At 40.3% G+C, this 19522-nt stretch overlaps 1 protein-coding gene across 3 annotated transcripts in view; it reads left to right on the top strand.

Moving 5' to 3' along the window:
* The first annotated feature begins 5684 nt into the window (after window positions 1–5684).
* Window positions 5685–19522, top strand: part of PPP2R5E (protein phosphatase 2 regulatory subunit B'epsilon) — a 144403-nt gene continuing 130565 nt past the window's right edge. Inside the window, exons 1-2 of one of the 3 annotated variants that reach the window (XM_032405269.1) lie at window positions 5685–5803; window positions 8002–8165. In XM_032405269.1, the coding sequence (XP_032261160.1) occupies window positions 8009–8165 (157 nt within the window). In that variant the 5' untranslated portion in view covers window positions 5685–5803; window positions 8002–8008. Of the gene's footprint in view, window positions 5804–6199; window positions 8166–19522 lie in introns of those variants that run through there. The other 2 variants (XM_032405270.1, XM_032405271.1) reach the window with 2 other exon arrangements.

Here is a 19522-nt window from a genome sequence, read left to right as displayed (position 1 = left end):
GTGTATTATAAGTCAGGGTTCTTTTGGGCATGTTATAGAAATTCAACTCCAAAGTCACTTAAACAAAAAAGGGAATTTACTGGCTCATGTAATTGAAACTACCTTCAAACAGAACCGAATCCAGCAGTTCCAATTGTGTTGTTAAATCCTGGCATTGCCAAAGTTACCTCTACAGTATTGGATTCCTCCAAGGTGGAGGAGGAGGAGAGAGTTGGTGACATGTAGCTCCAATTTACATCCCTTCTGTGGTTTTTGTTCCAAAAGGAAGAAAGGTGTCCCTCTCCCAGCGTTCGCAGAGCAAATCTTGGGGAAGATCCAATTAATCTCCTTGGGTCCTGTCCCTATCTCTCTGTAGGGAGGAAGGAGATTAGCAGCACGGTTACCCGTCCACAAGGATCACATGAAGTAAGGGGTGTGGTCCTCCAAGGAAAGGCAGGGGTGGGCGGGAAGCAGATACCTACCACATCAAGTCTAGGCCATTACTAAGGGCCGGGCTAGGACAGAAATCAGGACCCTGTTCCTAGTGCAGTTCTGGAGGTTACAGAGAGGAAGAGAAATAGCTAAGTTTAGAGCAAAAATAGTTTGGGCCTCTTTTAAAGGAACGTCAATTAGAAATGAAGATAAAGCTCTGAAATGATGTTAAGTCAAATGACCGTTTTTTCACTTTTAGAAGTATATGGATATTGTAAGATGCAAATTCTTGTTATTGCTAATGAATGCTTTCACACACAGTCTATAATTTAGCATGGAAGTGGATTGAAAGGCATCCCTCATTTCCTTGCTTCTTGTTTTCTTCCTGTCACGATGGGGCATGCCGGAATGAAATTTCAAGGGAAAAAAACTTTCTTGAAGTTTCTAGATGGATAAAAACTATCAAAATACAAACGAAGTGGATGATTATGGTCATAACTAGTGTTTGTTGAGCAGTGAACATGTGCAGACACGTGTCATGTAGTAAATGTATAACCTCATGTAAATCTGATGACCACCCTATGAGTTAGGAAGTGTTAGTCTGTCCACTTACAGTGTTAGTCTGTCCACTTACAGGCAAGGAAACCAAGGCTGTGACCAGTGAATAGTTTTTTTTTTTAAAGATTTTTTTAAATTTATTTATTTGACAGAGAGATAGCACAAGTAGGCAGAGCGGCAGGCAGAGGGAAAGGGAGAAGCAGGCTCTCTGCTGAGCAGGGAGCCCGATGCGGGGCTCCATCCCAGGAGCCTGGGATCATGACCTGACCCGAAGGCAGCCGCTTAACCGACTGAGCCACCCAGGCGCCCCAAGCAGTAATAATTTGCCCCAGCTCCCGACTGTCTGAGCTGGGATTCTTCCTCAGGTACTTCTGATTCCAGAGTCTGTGTTATCAGCATCGTGCTTATAATTAGTTATAGCTTTAGTTCATTTAATTGTGTAATTTAACTATTTTAAAAGCAAAATTGTTGCTTGTGGGTCATTATCTTGTTTTATCCTGTGCGAAGCAAAGTGCACCTGAAGCCGGCTTTCTCTTTCCCCATCAATGACATAGGGCCCCTCTTCCTGTCTTGATCCATCAGTGACCTAGGGTCTCTCACTGCTAGGTAGGAAACTGGAATACCTAAATGTTTTAAATCTCAAGTCATAATTATATACATTAATCACATGGAAAACCACAAATAACCTATAACCCAGAGGCGCATCTGAAAAGGCAACTGTACTATTTACAGTGTGACCCAAGTGGGGCGCCTGGGTGGCGCAGTTGGTTAAGTTCCGACTCTTGGTTTCAGCTTAGGTCCTGATCTTGGGGTTGTGGGATCGAGCCCCGCATCAGCGTCTGTGCCCACTGTGGAGTCTGCTTGAAATTCTCTTTCCCTCTCCCTCTGCCCCTCCTGCTCATGCTCTCTCTCTTGCTCTAAAAAAAAAAAAAAAAATCCTTAAATTGTGACCCAAGAAAATGTCACTGCTGAGGGCGTTGCCACTGTAGATAAATGTGGCTCAAAGAAATATAACCGCAGAGTCCTGTCTACACCAGCTGTGTAATTTCCTTGTTTTTCCAGAGAGCGGCTCTTGCCTCAGGCTTTTTCACCTTTCTTCCCTCTCAGCCCAAACCCCACTTCCCCAATACACACACCCTGGGCTAGTCCACCTCTATGATGATGTCTTAGCAGTATAGGTCTTTTCCTCCTCTGCTGGTTGATAATTGGTTTGATGATGTTTCTGCTTATTATCTGATCCTTCTTTAGTTCACCAGTCAGCTACCATTTGATAGTCTCTGCCTTCTGGTCTCATCATGTGACTAGCCCGCCAGTAGATTCACGATAAGCTCAGCCTTGATATCTGGGAAGTGAGTGCTTTCATCTGATAGCAATGAAGTGTTTTGTCACTTGATAATGGCTTCCCAGACGACTGTAATGTATTTTTTTTTGTATTATCCAGAGTAACAAGTCTCCAAACTTTTTTGATCATTCATTCCTATCAATATATTTTTTGGAAGCAATTCTTAACCAAAGATATGTATATTTATTTATAAAGCACAAACATATGCTTTCATTTATAACTCAGTCACAATATATGCTTAGGGTGAAAGGCATTGTTAATGACAGTGGATATAAATCCTCATTCAAATAATCTCCCTGATGAATTTGACATATTTTTTAGAAAATTTGGTTAGATTAGATTGTTATTTTAACTTTGAAATGTGGCTGTCAAAGATCTAGTATTAGAAGTGTTAGTTCTGCGGTGTTTGTTTTCCTGTGGTTTCTTTGCAAAGGACCCTGGTAAAGTTGCTTGTCTGTTTTCTACAGGTTAGTTTAATTAAGCCTAGGTAACACCATCAGTAAATCCACTTAGTTGAACCTAGCAAATTGCGTAAGTCACTACCTGTTGACCGGGACTCACTGGGTGGGATTGCCACTGCCCACCCCTGGAATGGGTACTTCCACTTTTCCTTGAGGACATCTCCTATGCTGTTCTAGGTCAAGAGAGGATTCTATGGGCTGAGTGCAGGGTCACTTATTCTGTATATAAAATACTAATTGATCTTAATGACTACTTTTCAATTAGAATTAAGCATAAGCAGATGTCCTCATATTCTATTCTTCTGCATTCCAAATGGATTGCCTTGTACTATTCCTGGAACATATACAACCCTGGCTTGCATGGACCTCCTTTAGAAAATATTGTCCAAGGAACAATTTCTCACATAGGCAAGGATGTTCCCATTTTAAAAGACCTGCTCATTTCAGTTACTCAGCCATTTTATAGAAAATGAGTTTTGAAATGAATTCTTTATAGAGATCCATAATTTTCAAGCAAAATCCCCACTCTGCAAAATGTGAAATGTTCTAAGCAACAGCTGTGAGCATTTCAAACGTGCACTACTCTTTGACGGTCCAACTGTTGCCAAGGGAAATGGAGTTGGCTTTAAAATCTTCCTTGGTTTTAATTCTGCATTTCCCTCAATCACAGATTGAGCAAAAAAGTTCTGCATGGCTGGGACACTGAGCTTTTCATGAAGACTGGCATATGAAATCGAGATGCAAAAATGTAGTTTCTTGAAGGTAGGAAGGAGAATGGTATTCTAGCCAGTTTTATAAGGCCTAGTGCTGAACTTTGCAGGGCAAAAACGGGCACTATCTATACAGTGGCCAATCATCTGAAGTCAGTAGGGGGAAACTGCTCCTGCCTAAGAAAGACATCTTTTCCTGTTTCCCATTTGTTCAAAACCGATCTTTTAAAAAAATCTTTCAATGGCACAAAATTTTTTTTTCCACTCAAGATCCATTTATGGGAGTGTGAATAAGAATTTGCAACACCTGATTGTTAACACAGACAAGAAATCTATTTTTTTGTTACTTGTACATATGGTATGTAGTTTTATTAACTGTATAGAAAACATGATAAAGTGCTGAGGGGGAAAAACTAGGCTACAGAAAAACATACAAAATTAAAGGAAAAAAACACTGGAGGGAAGTAGATCAAAATGCTAACGGGTTATCACTGGGTTGAGGGATTATAAATGTTAAAAAAATTTTTTTCGTCTTCCAAGTTTTTAACAACTGGTGATCTGACATTTGTTTTTAGCATTAAGAATTTCTTTCTTCTTCCCCCAAGTCCACCCCAACCCACCCCCGCAAAAAGATGTACCTAGCGTGCATTCAAATGGAACGAGAGTCCCACAAACATTATCTGGAATTGCACCGTTTGGGTTTGGGCTCACAAGGAGGTAAACACATCTCTAAATATTTTATTACTTGATCTAGCTAGAGTTGAGTGAAATCTTCTCCATAAACTCTTTCGGATCCAATCTGCCAATTAAAATCTCGCAAACTCCTGCACTCTGGAGCTGGGTTTCCCTGCGCTCTGTGCAGCGGGAGGACCCATGCAGTCGATCCGGATAAATGATTGCAGAGCACAGGGACAGCGTTCCCACCTGCAGGAGCTACACCGGCCTGGCCTCTATCAAGGCTTGCAGGAGCTTCAGGGAGCTGATATTCAAAAGAAAGGTTTAGGGAAAAGGAGACGAGGTGAGACAGAATTCGAAGCGATACCCAACCCTTGGCCCAGGCCCAGAGGTTCAGATTTCGGTGCCAGGTCACCCACAAGGTTCATGGGAGAGCGACTGCTGGGGGTTTCACAGCGTGCTGCAAGGGGCCCATTTACAGAGTGGCGCACAGGCGCGGGCGGGAGATCTTATTTCTTTCTGCGCTTATTTCAGCGCTGGTACCGATCCTGAGTGGGACTCCTCCAGCCCAGAAGGGCCAGCCTAGCCGCTGAAGGGGGCGAATCCAAGGCCCAGGGGGCTCCCCCACCCTTAGCCGACCCTTGCCCTTGGAATCCTCTGGCTGAAGACCGCCGCCCAGAGAAGCCGCATTGCGTGGAAACCCACCCATCCCATTGATCTATCAGTCGCACCTCCCGGGTTTCACGAGCTCCTCAAAGGCCTAGCGGCTGCGGTGCTTCCCTACTCCAGGTTACCCACCCGCCTGGCGGAAGCTGCAGCAGCGCGGCCGGAGATCGCGGCTGCATCCGGGTCCTTCTCGCCTCAGCCCAATCCTCGGCCTTGTCTCTTCCCACCCTCCAGTTTCTCCGCCCCCCCGCCGCCAATCCCTGATCGGCTCTCAGTCGAACCTGCTGGCATGGGAGTGAAGGCGGACGCGAGCCAATGAGGTCTCGCTTCCCGCTTGAAGCCTCCAGTGAGTGGGCGCCGGAGGCGGGCGCTGCTGGCCAGAAGGTTCGGTTGCGCGTGTGCCATGGACTCAGCCGCCCGGTGATATTGACAATAGGAGAGAGAAAGGGGCATTGACGGGGACCCACCGCGGGTACCAAAGGGCGGCTCTGGCAGCGGCGGCTCCAGCTCCGGCGGCTCCTCCTCCTTCTCCTTCCTTCTCCTGCTGCCGCTGCGGATCCAGTCTTCCTCCCTCCCTTCCCCCCCTCCCCACGTCTTCGCCGCCGCCGCCGCCGGGTCCGGGGCAACGAGCAGAGGCGCCGCCCGTCGGGAATGTGAGCGAGGAGCCACCGGCGGAGCCGCAACGGGGTCGGTGCCGATTTGATGGGACGGGCCCGCGAGGGAGGATCGTGAGGCTGCCGCCACCGTCGCCGCCGCCGGAGCGCTGAGGTTCAGGTCCGGCCGTGAGGCCTAGAGGCGCCGCCGCCGCGGAACCGGAGGGACGCCGCGCCGGACAGCCGTCGCCCCGGGCTCCCTGCCGCTGTCCGGACCTCCCCCCGCACGTCCCGGTCCCGCCACCCGCCCCCGCTGCGGCCCTCACGCCGGTCTCCCGCCCCTCGAAACCACAGATCATCTTCGGATTCTTCCCCAGAAGCTTCAAGGTAACTTCGTCCCTCCAGCCCCTCGGCTCGCCCGCTTCCCTTCCTCTTCCCCGTCTTCCTCAGGAACCTGCAGGACACCGGCCTCGGGAAGGCCTGGCCGGGGCAGGCTAGGGGTGCGGAGGGGTGGGGTGTGGGAGAGGGAGCGCCCGTCCCACTTGTCTGATTTACCTGCAAATGCTTTTGACGATGCCTCCCATTTACTCTGCTTCCCTCCCTCCTTCCCCCCCCCCCCACCTTCCGGCATTGGAGGCATATTCTTGTCCCCCTTTATCCACTGACGCGGGGCGGGGGGAAACCGGGGGGATTGGTGTAGTGAGAAGGATTCTGTTAACAGCTTATCTTCTCCAGGTCTGGGCGGGGGGGAGGGTGAGAGCAAAGGGAGAATGTCAGCATCCCTGCAGACCAACCCCTTCCCTGTCTTTCTCCTCTACCCCAGCACCCCCATTTGGATTATCCTGAACCTCGGAAATGCCCCGTGCCCGCTGCTTAGACGATGATAAAGCTTTGGGCGTCCTGGTCCAGGGCGAAACCTGTTTCCACGGGCTTTACACGGACCCACTGCTACTGCAAGTTCAGTTCTGCAGCGCTTTAGGGTTGAGATCCTTGACGTTTATTCTGGGCCGCGGGCAGAAGGGGCAAATGATTTTTTAAAAAATGCTAGCAACAAATCATCTTTAGAGATGGGAGATGAGGAATAAAGAAGAGACAAAAAGAGTGATGGAGGAGCAGGATTTACCGAAATCTTGCGTTGTTAGGGTTAAATGGAATCTAAATAATTCACATACCACATTGGAAAAGCTGCCCCTAAATTCACAACATACAAATGAGATGTGGAGCTTCTTGCTGATGCAGTCATTGTGAAAAATTTTAACTGATCTTACTTCTTCCATAGTCATTCATAGTTTGCAATTCCATTTTGAATCTGTCACATTTTATTTAAGGCTAAATTAGGTAGATTTCTGAAAACTTTTTTTTTTTTTTAAGAGAATCAAACAAGACTTCAGAATTCCAAACCTCAAGATCCAGTGTTTTGTTTGTTTTTTGTTTATATTTTTGTTATTTTTTTTACTTTGTTGGAATCCGGATAATCCAGATAACTTTTTATTCTTGCATGTTCAGGAAGAAACTCCCTTACCTTTTAACTTAGAGGTTAAAAAACACTTAATCTTATGTATTGGAATGACAGGTGAGTAATTGCATTTCAGTATTTCCCCCATATGCATTATTTTCATTCAAGTCTGCCATTTATCTTGCATGGAGCCTCAGTACCATGGAAATGATGGCATCTGTTTTAATTGGAGAATGAAATTGAGCTTAAGTCTTGTTACTTTTAGGAACTGGCCTTCATTTTAATAATTTGAGAGGGTTAAAAGAAATCTAACAGGACTGTTCTATCAGTTTGATGGAATGAAAGTTAATATCTGATGATGAACTTAAAGGGAACTCAACTTGGTTGTCTAAGTAGGGTGTGAATTTATGTTTTCATTTCAACTTTGGTGCACGATTTCATCATAATTTTGTTTATTAAGCTTTAATAACTTAAGATGGCTTCATTCAAAAAGAAGACTTCTTTGAAATGCTTTTAATTATGCCTTTTATGTGTTCTGTTTAAAGTAATCTAACCTGTCCTCATTTGTGGTGTGGTATAGTTTATCATAGCTAACACAGCACATTGCGTTAAGTCATGCCTAGATAGTTTCAGTAGTTGTAAATTTCACCTTGCTGTGATACATTGGTGTAGATTCTTGAAGTACAATAAGGGTTTTAACTCCAGAGCCCATTTATAATATTAAATATCTTCGGAAAATGTATCGATGGAAGTTTTCCAGTGGCAGAATAGCTCCAAAATTACTTCAGGAATCTCAAGAGGAGAAGAGCTGTGCAGTTAGAAAATGAGTAGATGGCTTAGAAGACTTCTTCAAGTGTCAGTGAACATCTTTAATGCTTATCAGAGTGGGAGCAGCCCCATGCATTAGAACTACAAGATTGCTTATATGGTACTTAAATTCCTTCTGTTTATCATCAAATTTTCATGTTTCCCCATTGAACATACAATTTTTCTTAATTGATTTTATTTGCTTTCTTCATCACATACTCCCAATTTTCATGCATACTGTATATGGAAATTTTAGAATTTGTGTAATTCACATGTATGCTTCCACCTTGGGAATATGTTTATGATACCTCTTTCTCTTCAGTAGGGATATGTCCTCAGCACCAACTACTCCTCCATCAGTGGATAAAGTAGACGGATTTTCTCGGAAGTCCGTCAGAAAAGCCAGACAGAAGAGGTCGCAAAGTTCCTCACAGTTTAGGTCTCAAGGCAAGCCTATTGAGTTAACACCTCTGCCGCTGCTAAAAGGTAAGGCTCGTGACCAGGTGATGGATTCCTTTCCAGTTATCTTTTCATATCTCTATATATAATTTCCTTTTTGTAGAATTTCATATTTGTTAAAGTTCTGTGTTGCAAATTGAAGGGATGGGAGGTTTCAGACACGTTGAAGTTACTGTGTGTGGGCAGATATACCCACTTTCCTTCTTAAAGGACTCAGTTTAATATAAATAACTGGACAAATGAAAAGAAACCTGTTATCAGGGACATCTTTCACATTGATAAAGAGACAAACTGAATGCCAGAGAAGCTTTAAGATGCCTAGGTCTGTGTTTTTCATTTTTTCTTCTGTTGACAGTTAGATACATACATCGTATGTGATAACAGCTACAAATTTTAGAGTTTTAGTCACAGGAAGTAGACCTAGGAGAGGAGATGGTACCAGTAACTTGCGTATAGAAAATGATCTTTGAAAGAATTCATTTTTAAAAATCAAGAAAAAATTGCGTTTTCAGATAATATATGTAGAAGACATGATGATCATACTTAATACTACTTTTCTCTTTCCTTTGGAATGAATTAAGGACAAGTTTTTCCTATGAGATTTGCTCTTTCTAAATTAGACCTTTCAACTTTTGTTTGAGTATTATGTGGATACTTCTTGTTCCTTTTAATTTTCATTTGTTTGCTTTATGTTTATGAACAGACAGGTTGAAATACATCAAAATGTACCATTTATAGCATGGAAACTATCAGAATCTGCCTTTGAAAGTAGATTTTTATCTGCTGAACACTTAACAGTGAGGAGAAAGGGGATGTGAAAAAAACAGTGCACTTTCATAGCTCAGAGGAAATCAGAAAACCTGATTCGTTAATGAACATTTACTTCTGTAACAGTTTGTGAAATTAGAAGGTATTATAAGAAAAACTGGAGTTTGACTAGAAAATATCCTCAAAATTTAGCCTAGGATATTTCAGGCTTCTATTTTTCCCCATGTGAGCTTTTTTTAAAGATTTTATTTAATTATTTGACAGAGACATAGCGAGAGAGGGAACACAAGCAGGGGGGAGTGGGAGAGGGAGAAGCAGGCTTCCCAGTGAGCAGGGAGCCTTATGTGGGGCTCTATCCTAGGACCCTGGGATCATGACCTGAGCCGAAGGCAGATGCTTAACGACTGAGCCACCTAGACGTCCCTGAACTTTTTTTTTTTTTAGGGAGTTAGAGTCATAAATGAGTTTCTGAGGTTTATACTTGAAATTGGTGGAAACTAAATGAATTCTGATTACTGTAAAGATGATATTTGTACTAGTTAGTAAAGATGAGCTCTTATGAGTTTGTGGGGGAGAAAATTTTAGCTAAAGGTTTTGCTAGTGAAAATGAAAAAGTCTTTAGAGGCTTTAGGAGAAAAATGAAGAAAAAACTCTAGGGATAAAGCTAATCATGCTTGAAATACAAAGCTGAAAGGCGTATAGATTCTTCAGCAACTTTTTAAATCGAAACTAGACATGTAATAGCTATTAGCATGTTTTTCTGGCAAAGGACTTTTTGAGGAAGCCAATAAAACTTTTTTAGGTTTAGAAAGAATTTTAAACTTTATTATTGTTATATTCATTTCTTGGGGGCTCAGGTAAACATTTAAATTAGAGCTGAACTGACCACTCATTGGTTTTGTGGGTAGTGAAGAGGCATGGGTGAGAAGAATTTGGTATTATTTTAAGATTTTGTTGTTCCTTATCTCATTTTTATTTTTATCATGGTAAAATATACCTAACAGAAAGGTGACCTTTTTAACTATTTTTAAGTGTGCATTAAGTGTGACGTTCAGTACATTTACATTGTTGTGCATCCATCACCACCATCCATCTCCAGAACTTCTTCATCTCCCCCAGCTGAAACCGTATCCATTAAACACTAACTCTCCACTCTCCCCTTCCCTTACCCCTTGGTAAGTAACCACCATTCTACTTTCTGTCTTGTTGAATTTGACTACTCTAGGTCGTTTTGTGACTGGATTATTTCCCTAGCATAACGTCAAGGTTCATCCATGTTGTAGCGTGTGTTAGAATTCCTTCCTTTTAGGCCTGAATAATATTCTGCTTTGTGTATGTACCATATATTATTCGTCCATCTGTCAGTGAACACTTGGGTCATTTCCACCTTTTGGTCATTGTGAATGCTGCTATGAACACGGCTGTACAAGTATCTCTTTGAGCCCCTGCTTTCACTTCTTTTGGGTACATGCCCAGAAGTGCAATTGCTAGATCATATATATTTAATTTTTTGAGGAATTGCCAGACTGTTTTCCACAGCAGCTGTACCATTTTACATTCTTACCATCAATGCACAAGGGTTCCAATTTCTCCACATCCTCACTAGCACTTGTTATTTTTTGTTTTTTTGATAATAGCCATCATAATGTGTGTGAAGTGGTATTTCATTGTGGTTTTGATTTGCATTTCCCTTATGACTAATGAATGATGTTGAGCATCTTTTCATGTGCTTACTGGCTATTTGTATATCCTTTTCTCGTTTTTTAAGTGAAGTCTGATAATATTGAAAAATTTCCAAGAACTCTGCTCTCCAGGAATATGATTTTTGTGAACTTGTGTATTTTGCCAGCGTGGGAGAATTGGAGAGTAACAGGACCATGTAGTACTAGATGTATCCACAGCTTAATTCCAGACAGAATGAAAGTGATTCTTGTGTAGTAAGCATGTTTTGGGAAAATATTCTGGAAAGCATTCCATAAATTAGATTTCCCTATCTATAGAATAACAAAGTGCAGTCAGATGTAGATTTCAGAAATGTTTATTTGCTCTTGATTTTTATAGAGAATATAAAAAGTTTGTTAAATGACATTTGTTTTTCTTACAATGGATTGAATTTTGTGTGTTGTCTTCTCACTAACTTTAGGAAGTAATTTATGGAATATAAAGAAAATATAGGAGGAATTTCTTTATTTTATTTTTTAACATTTCCTTAGGAGAAACCAGAATAAATAATGTGTGCATGCCAAAGGATAGTTATTGATGTAATTTTCTGTAGTATTGCTTTGACCAAATTGCAAGGTTTGAGTTAATTTTATTTGGCAGTATAATATAAATGGCAGTTGAATTTTGTGGGTTGCATTAAAGAATAAAGTAAAATTCAGGTCCTTAAGATCTTTAATTTTAGGGGAGTTTGAAAATGGAAATTGTATAATTTGTAAATCATCTTTTTAATACATAATTTTTGAAAATTGAAACATTGGGTATTCATTAATGATCACTTGTTTTGTGTGTATGCATTATCAGAATGTTTATTATGTGAATCATAATATTTGACTGACTTAAATGTAATACGGCCATTTGCATTTTATTTATTATTATTTTTATTTTAAAGACTTTATTTGAGAGAGAGAGGGACTACAGAGGGAGAGTGAGAGAGAGAGAGAGAGAAGCAGACTCCCTGCTGAGCAGAGAGCCCAATGGAGGTCTCGATCCCAGGACCCTGGGACCCAAACTGAAGGCAGACTGAAGGCAGATGCTCAACCACCTGAGCCACCCAGGCGCCCCTGCCATTAGCATTTTAAAAGTCTCTTCACTTGCAGAACTTAAAGTGAAAGGAAAGTTTCATCTTTTTTGTCTCTTTTCTCATAGGTGGGGTTTTGAAATTTATATCAACGATGTTACTTTCTACAGAAAGCAGTGCCAGCATATTGTTCTGTGTACATAGCTGGCTTGTCCTCAGCTACTTATAATAGAAATAGAGACATTTGAATTTTCTCCATCTTTATATACTTTTGAAAATGTTTCCAGAGAGTCCTAAAGTTTTTGAGCTTGAAGGACTTTTACTCAAGGGAAATTTAGTAAAGGTGTCAGTGCTTTATGTGAAGCCTTGGATGCTTTCCTTGTCCTACATGGCATGACACAAAGCAAGCCCTGACAGTTATCTATCTCAATAAGGACAGTTCAACTAAACACTTAGGGAATAGACGCACACGTATTTATCCTCCTCCTCATCATCATCATAATAAGTAGTACTTAATAATAAGTAGTAGTAGCCGTAGTAGTACTACCGGGTTCCGGGTTCCGTAATTAGTTCTCTCCCCACCCCATCCTCCCATGCCCTGTTTTCCTTCTTTCTTTGACTTTAAAAGCTTATGTGAGTTTAGATTTGAGTGAAGTGTTTTTGAAAAGTACCACCTCTTTGAAGATGGGATTATAATGAGAGTGTGTCATTATTTCTAGCCTCATAATTCATTATGTTTTTGAGGCATTTTGCTAATAGTTCGGACATTCAGTATTAAACATTCCAAAAACTGTGATGACTGGAGATACTCTTCAGCAGAAACTCTGCCCTTGGTGTTAAAACTTTTAGATCAGTAACAGTGTGTTTCTATAAATTCCTTCTTTAATGAAAACCTTTTTTTTTTTTTTTTAAGCTCTAGGCTTGTGATTCAGTTTACATTTTTATTTTTTAGGGTGACAGTTTGTGAGGATTTTAGAAATCCCAATTTAAAACTAGTGTTGATGCTTTTCTAATTTGTGGGTGGGATCATTCTTTTTCATCCATATCTGCTTTGTGTAGTGTGTAAAGAAGGAATATGCAGAAGTAATTCCCAGTTTTTATAATGGGTTAGTGCCCTAAGGTGGATTAGTTTCTTAATGAATAATGTCCTTTATTTTAGTGTTTACCATTTTCCTTGTACTGTACAGTGTCATATGGGGGAAAGCACATGGGCCTTGTTGCTTGCAAGACTCCTGGCTTACTCACTAGTTGTGTTCTCTGGGGCAAGTATGTTAACTCCCGAGAGCCTTGGTTTTCTTGACTGTCAAATGGGGATGATAATAATAGTCAATAGATGTGGCAGTGCCATATTCAATAAATACTAGCTACTGTTATTTAACTGGGATTTTAGAAGTTAAAATATGAATAATGTGGGATTATTATTTCACTTTTTATATTTTTTCAGCAAAAAATTGAAATTGGAAATTTCTCAAAAAACTGAAACAAGACCATAGTTTTGTGGGGATGAATCTTTTTCAACCAAAAAAATGCAAGAAACCGTTTGCAAATGTATTGAATTTAGTAGACTAGTTATTTTAAACGCCTTTATTTGGAGATCTTCACCGAATATGTTGGTATCCTGCTACATTTTTTAGTGTATTCTTTTTTAATTTATTAATTTTTGAATAGATAATGTAGTTATATGGTTCAGATCTCAAAAAATACAAAAGGATGTATAGTGAAAAATCTTTCTGACTTGGTTCTCCTACTTGCTCTTCCCAGAAGCAACCAGTCATGATATTCTGTAGAAGATAAAGACATTCTTGAACCCTTCGTTGAATTTGAAATGCATTTTGCAGCCTGAAATTATATGCACATTTTGTATGTGTATATCCATTATTTATTTATTTATTTATTTATTTATTTATTAAAAGATTTTATTTATTTATTTGACAGAGAGACACAGCGAGAGAGGGAACACAAGCAGGGGGAGTGGGAGAGGGAGAAGCAGGCCTCCTGCAGAGCAGGGAGCCCGATGCGGGGCTCGATCCCAGGACCCTGATATCATGACCTGAGCCGAAGGCAGACGCTTAACGACTGAGCCACCCAGGCGCCCCTGTATATCCATTTTTTAAATGGGAGAATTACATAGTATTTTTCAGATTCTCAAACTGGTGTTTGAACCAAAAAAGGTTAAGAACCATTGATCTAGGTTGTACCTTAGATTAATGATGCATGTTCTTTTGACAACTAAATTGGCATGTGAGTGTGTGTGTGTGGTTTTAAGAAATAATCATAAGTTTTCCTTCTGAACTAGAAGAATATCTATAAGTTAATAGGTGTTAACACTCAGCTTTGCAGCCTTTGTGACAGTGTGGCAGTATTTTTCTTTTTGGGAAGAAATTATAAGATCTTGCACAAAACCAAATGTCAGTTGCACTGTTTTCATGTGTGAAAGATTATACTTAGTTGTAGTGAGGAGGTCTTTCATTTACTTTTAGGGGGAAATATTTTTTCTTTATATATCCTAATAGTTTATAGTATAGAGAAAATTCCCATACAGAATTTTATGTGGGCCAAAAGATACTGAGAATAAGCATACCGATTTATTAATCATTTAAAAGTAGGATAGCAACTTGCGTTCATATCCCATTTCATCTGAGTATAATTACTGCTTGGTTCTTAACCTTGGGTTTGTGGATTTCTGGTTGGGGATAGAATATGGGCATTGTGAATGGGCTTTCAGGTTCTAAGACCCTCCTAAAATTATATGTAAAGTTTCTGTGAGTGGGCATTTTTTTGGAGAACAGAGTTTACTGCTTAACTCAGATTCTAGAAGATTTTGCCCTACCATTCTTGCTCTTTCCCCATAGTTAAGAGCTTTTGGGTTAGACCAAAAGATTGGGAATTGTATTCTTATTTTCTGAGTATCATGTTAGCTGTATGTGTATACATACGCACTGGACACTTAACAGTAAACATGGTAAGCTATAAACAGAATTCATCATAATGTGGGTCTCTCCAGGATATGACTCAGCCCAGGCATAAAATATTGAGGTGTTAAATGAATCTTTTCATAAGGCGAGGTATCCTTTTCTACCTAGAACTTTCTTCCCCTGACTTAGTGTCATTCTTCAAGTTTCATCTAACCATGGGACTTTCTTAGGAACCGTCTCTCCTGACTTTTAAAAATAATCTTCTTTGAAGTTCCTATCAGTCTACCGTTTCTTGCATTGTATTTATAATCTGAAATTATTTTCTCTGTGTTAGTTCACTTGTGTGTTGTCTCTTTCTCCTGCCCTTTTAGAATATAATCTTCAGTGTAGAAATATTATTTCTCTACCTCTAAGGCTTAGATCAGTGCCTAGTACATAGTTGGCATTCAATAAATATTTGTTAGTCAGTTAATTAACATTGTTAGTTGACATCTAAATTATTAGTAGTAATAGTATAGGCATTTATTTTTTCTTCCTAAGTACTAAAATTTTTTCCCCAAAATCCAGGTCATGCAAGTTTTAATTTATAATTTACACAAAGTTATAAACTTATTTAATGAAGACTTTTTAAAGGATCAAATTGCTGAGTGTTCACTTAAAATCCTGAGTGAGGCCTTATGCTTTGGTAATTCCTAATGTCTCAGGTTAAGAACAGAAGTATCTTATGGAGAGAGGATGGAGTGGATTTTATGTGTGACATACTAAGAGTGATTCCTTTTACTTAGGGGACTCATCACTTGGCGTTTTGCAGCAGATGTTAAATACAGTGGAACACCTTTTTTCTGCTGATGTTTGAGGACTGAATTGTGGGCTAATCAAATCACCAGACTTTCTTTCTTTACATAGTTTAAGAGGGAATAGCATATCTGAATATTATAATGGGCTTTCAGAGCAGGGTTTTATGGTTAAATTTTCTCATCTTTAAAACTTGTTTTATAATAATGTTAGCTCTTAATATTAATTAGATTTTGTAGTGCTTGCGGAACAGTAAAGTTTCTAGATATTTCTAAAAGGCTGGGTAAGGTAGTTCTTTGGTTTGTTTGCAAATGATGGCATAACATCCTTTTTTACTACTTAAAACTACTTTTCTACCCTTCGTATTTGCAGATTTTCTGAAAACAAACATGGGATCTTATTTTTATGTTACAGTAGAATTAAACATGATGAACATATTGATTGGACAATGTAATAATATTATTCTGTTATTATATTTTTGCCCAATATGTAACAATAAATACCTAATATATATAACATACGTTATCTAAGTGAGGCAGGTGGCCTCCCTGAGGTAAGAATGGAGGCCCTGGCGTCGCACACCCCTATGTTTGAATTTTGAGGCTATTCATACCTGTGTGACTTCTAAGCAATGTTATCTTTTATCTCCCAATTGGGAGAGTATTAGAACCCACCTCATATAGTCAGATTAAGTGCCATAAAGCAAATAAAACATTTATCTCAGTGTTGGATACATAGTAGGGGTTGAAGAATATTAATTGTTATAATTGCAGGAAAAACTATAATAAAAAATGCTTACCTGTGTTTTCAGTTGATTTCTATTCTCTTAATACTTTACATGGATTATTTCCATTTAAGGAAGAAAAATATGGAGCATGTAGACCTGTGCGAATCAGACTTTTAAAGCCAAAAGGAGAACTAGTTCTCACGGAACAGTCTCTGCATTACTATTTAGTTAACATCAGCTTCAGACTGGCTTCTCATTTCAGGAATAAGAACATAAAGTGGCTAATGTAATTATTTCCAAGGGAAATTCCATTTGTGAAGGGTTACCAGGTAAAATTATTGTTTGATAAGCTTATTTTGGATGTCATCTACTAGGATAGGATCTCTAATCTTTTGTTGTCGTTGCTTACTCATATCAGTAAAAATAACATATTTGTTTATACATTGTATACATGTGCTGTTATACAAATACAATGCACATTAAGAAAATACACAAATGTAGAAAGTTAAAAAAGATGATATTGAAATATAAAATGTATAGATGATCTAATACTTAATTTTGGTACCTCCTTTTCCTTTACCCAGCCCCCCAAACAAATGCACTGGCCCTGAGCACGTCTTTGTTTTGAGATTTTGCTTGGGAGAGAGAACCTCTTCAGCTTTAGAGCCTTATTTTGTAGCATTTTGTTTTAAGCCAGAGAGATGTGAAGAATGCAATGAGAAAACTTTTCTTTACATTCTTGAGGTTTTTGTCCAGGTTTTTAAATTTGTTGTACCTTTTTTTTTTTTTTTTAAAGATTTTATTTATTTATTTATTTGAGAGAGAGAATGAGAGAGCGAGAGAGAGCACATGAGAGGGGGGAGGGTCAGAGGGAGAAGCAGACTCCCTGCTGAGCAGGGAGCCCGATGCGGGACTCGATCCGGAGACTCCAGGATCATGACCTGAGCCGAAGGCAGTCGCTTAACCAACTGAGCCACCCAGGCGCCCAAATTTGTTGTACCTTAAAGAAACAAAATCTCAATTGAAGATTTTGCCAGTTTAAGAAGTATCATAGATGGGGGCGCCTGGGTGGCTCAGTTGGTTAAGCGACTGCCTTCGGCTCAGGTCATGATCCTGGAGTCCCTGGATCGAGTCCCTGGATCGAGTCCCGCATCGGGCTCCCTGCTCGGCAGGGAGTCTGCTTCTCCCTCTGACCCTCCCCCCTCTCATGTGCTCTCTCTCATTCTCTCTCTCTCAAATAAATAAATAAAAAATCTTTAAAAAAAAAAAAAAAAGAAGTATCATAGATGATTCTTTGTTGACAGCTCTTACCTTGCTGTTGTTGGGTGGGTTTCAGAGGGCCCTTGACTCTCTTGAAATTCCAGGCAGTATTTTGTGTCTCTGGGCAGAGGTTGTCATTTTTCTGGACAAAGGGTTCAGAGCTTTCATGAGATTCTCAAAGGAGTTTCCCTGAAGGCTAGGAGCTACTGCTTTGGGTGGTGGGCATCGGTTTCCTCACTTGAGGAGAGAATTTCTCATACAGTCCCTTTCTGTAGAAGGGAGATCTCTTGACAAAAAACTTCTGCATGTCTCTCCTGACCTTTAGTTCTTTTTGATACCAAACAGAATTTTTTTTTTTTTTTTTGTGGGCACCAAAGCAAGGTTTATTGAGTAATAGCAAAGTGATAGTACAAAGCTCCTGAGGAGGGAGGGGACCCGAGAGGGTGCCCCCAAACAGAATTTTTAAAGGTGTTTGAAGATAGAAGTTATTACATGACTCCTGTGTGGTTGTTTGGAACTTTTTGATCAGTATCATTTGAAAAATTAAGCTGAGTAAATACTACCAATGGTAAACTTGAATGTACCTGTAAAAAAAGCATTTATTCTGGAAAAGCTGTGGACCTGGAAGAAGCCAGGAGGAGAAACTCAAGTTATCTTCGCTGGTAAAGAAACAGTTTAGCATCCAACGAAGGAGAAGAGAAGCAGCGTCTGTAGGTTCCACTGTGTACCAGGTGATGTACTACATGGTGTCACATTGAGGCTTCCCAACAGAACCAAGAACAAGGGATATTTGTTGTTAACGGAGGCTGTGTAACTTGCTCATCCCTTCAGAGAGAGCCGGGATGGGGGACCCCAGGCCTGTCTGGTTCCAAAGCCGGTGCCTTCTCTCTTTATGTGTATGAACATAGGTGAGCACTGGAGCTAACCACCATCTTGCTCATGCTGTACTAGGTTGATTTACCAAGTAAACCATTTTACTACCTCTTGCAAGAACCTTGAAAATTGTGAGGAGACTGATGATGAGGAGAGAAGTGGAGAAGAGAAGAGGACTAGCAGCCAGGCCCGTAGCAGCACTGTGGGTGGTGGGTGGTGATGGAAAGAATCATGGAAGAGCAGCAGGCCTCAGAGTTGGCTCTTTAGAAAGGCCAGGCATGCTGCCAAGAGGCAGGCAGGAAGGGTAGCCAGTACTTCATAATGGCAAGTGTGTGTGTGTGTTTGTGGGGGGGTGAGGGGGAAGATGCCACTCTGGATCCTGTGGGACTCACGCTATCACGATAAAGTCACGTCAGTCATGGAATGGTTTGGGTTTGGTAAACTGGTAGCAGTGTGGCAGTGGTGTTCTTTGCCATTCATCTTTGTATCTTTGGGAACTAGCTTAAGTAGGAAAGAGTGTGGGCTCAGGTCTAGGTGATAATCTGGCTTTGTGAACTGAGCTTAGTTATTTAACATCTTTGGAGCTTTAATTTCTACTTTCGTCAAATGGGACTCACAATTCCCAAGGTGGTCGTGAGGAGTGAGATAATGTAGGTAGGTTGCCTAAGGTATGGTTGGTTGTGTAATAAATATTCCTTCCCTTATCTTTCTGTCTGTCATTGATCTTTCTTTGAGTCGCTCCTAAGGACCTAGATCTTGTTTCAGATCTTGTGAGGGAAGAGATCTGGCAAAAGTTCATCCATTTATGTAGGCATCATGAAGAACTTTTACCTTATGATGATGTTGCATTTTAATTTAATTAATTCATGGTCGCTGGTGCCTGGAACACTGTTCAAAGTAAAATGTTAAAACATTAAAAAACATGGAGAAAATTGGGGGTTGGCAGCGTTTCAGGAAAAGTACTATCTTCTAATAAGGAAGATAGAGGCTTTGGAATTAGCCTTTTACTGGAGTGCCTCAAGAAGACAATATCTGGAAATGGAAGGAGATACCTCCTTTGCCATTTGTTATAGGGAATTCAGAGTGAGTTCAGGCTCCTGAGCAGCTACCTATCTTACATTAACAGTTTGGAAATCCTAGCAAAAGACACTTTTCTTTCTGAATGAATATTTTGAAATCAAGGACATTGGTAGTAAAAAGGAAGTTCCTTTTGAGAGTCAGAAGCCTACTTTGTTTCATTAAGTTAATTTTTCAGAAAGATAGTGATGCATCCAAAGGACTGGTGTTTTTCCCTCATTTGTGAGCC

Source organism: Phoca vitulina, unplaced genomic scaffold (assembly GCF_004348235.1).
Source record: "Phoca vitulina isolate PV1807 unplaced genomic scaffold, GSC_HSeal_1.0 scaffold7, whole genome shotgun sequence".
Taxonomy (NCBI): domain Eukaryota; kingdom Metazoa; phylum Chordata; class Mammalia; order Carnivora; family Phocidae; genus Phoca; species Phoca vitulina.
Note: the sequence above shows the minus strand (reverse complement) of the source record. Positions and strands in the feature narration are given on the sequence as shown.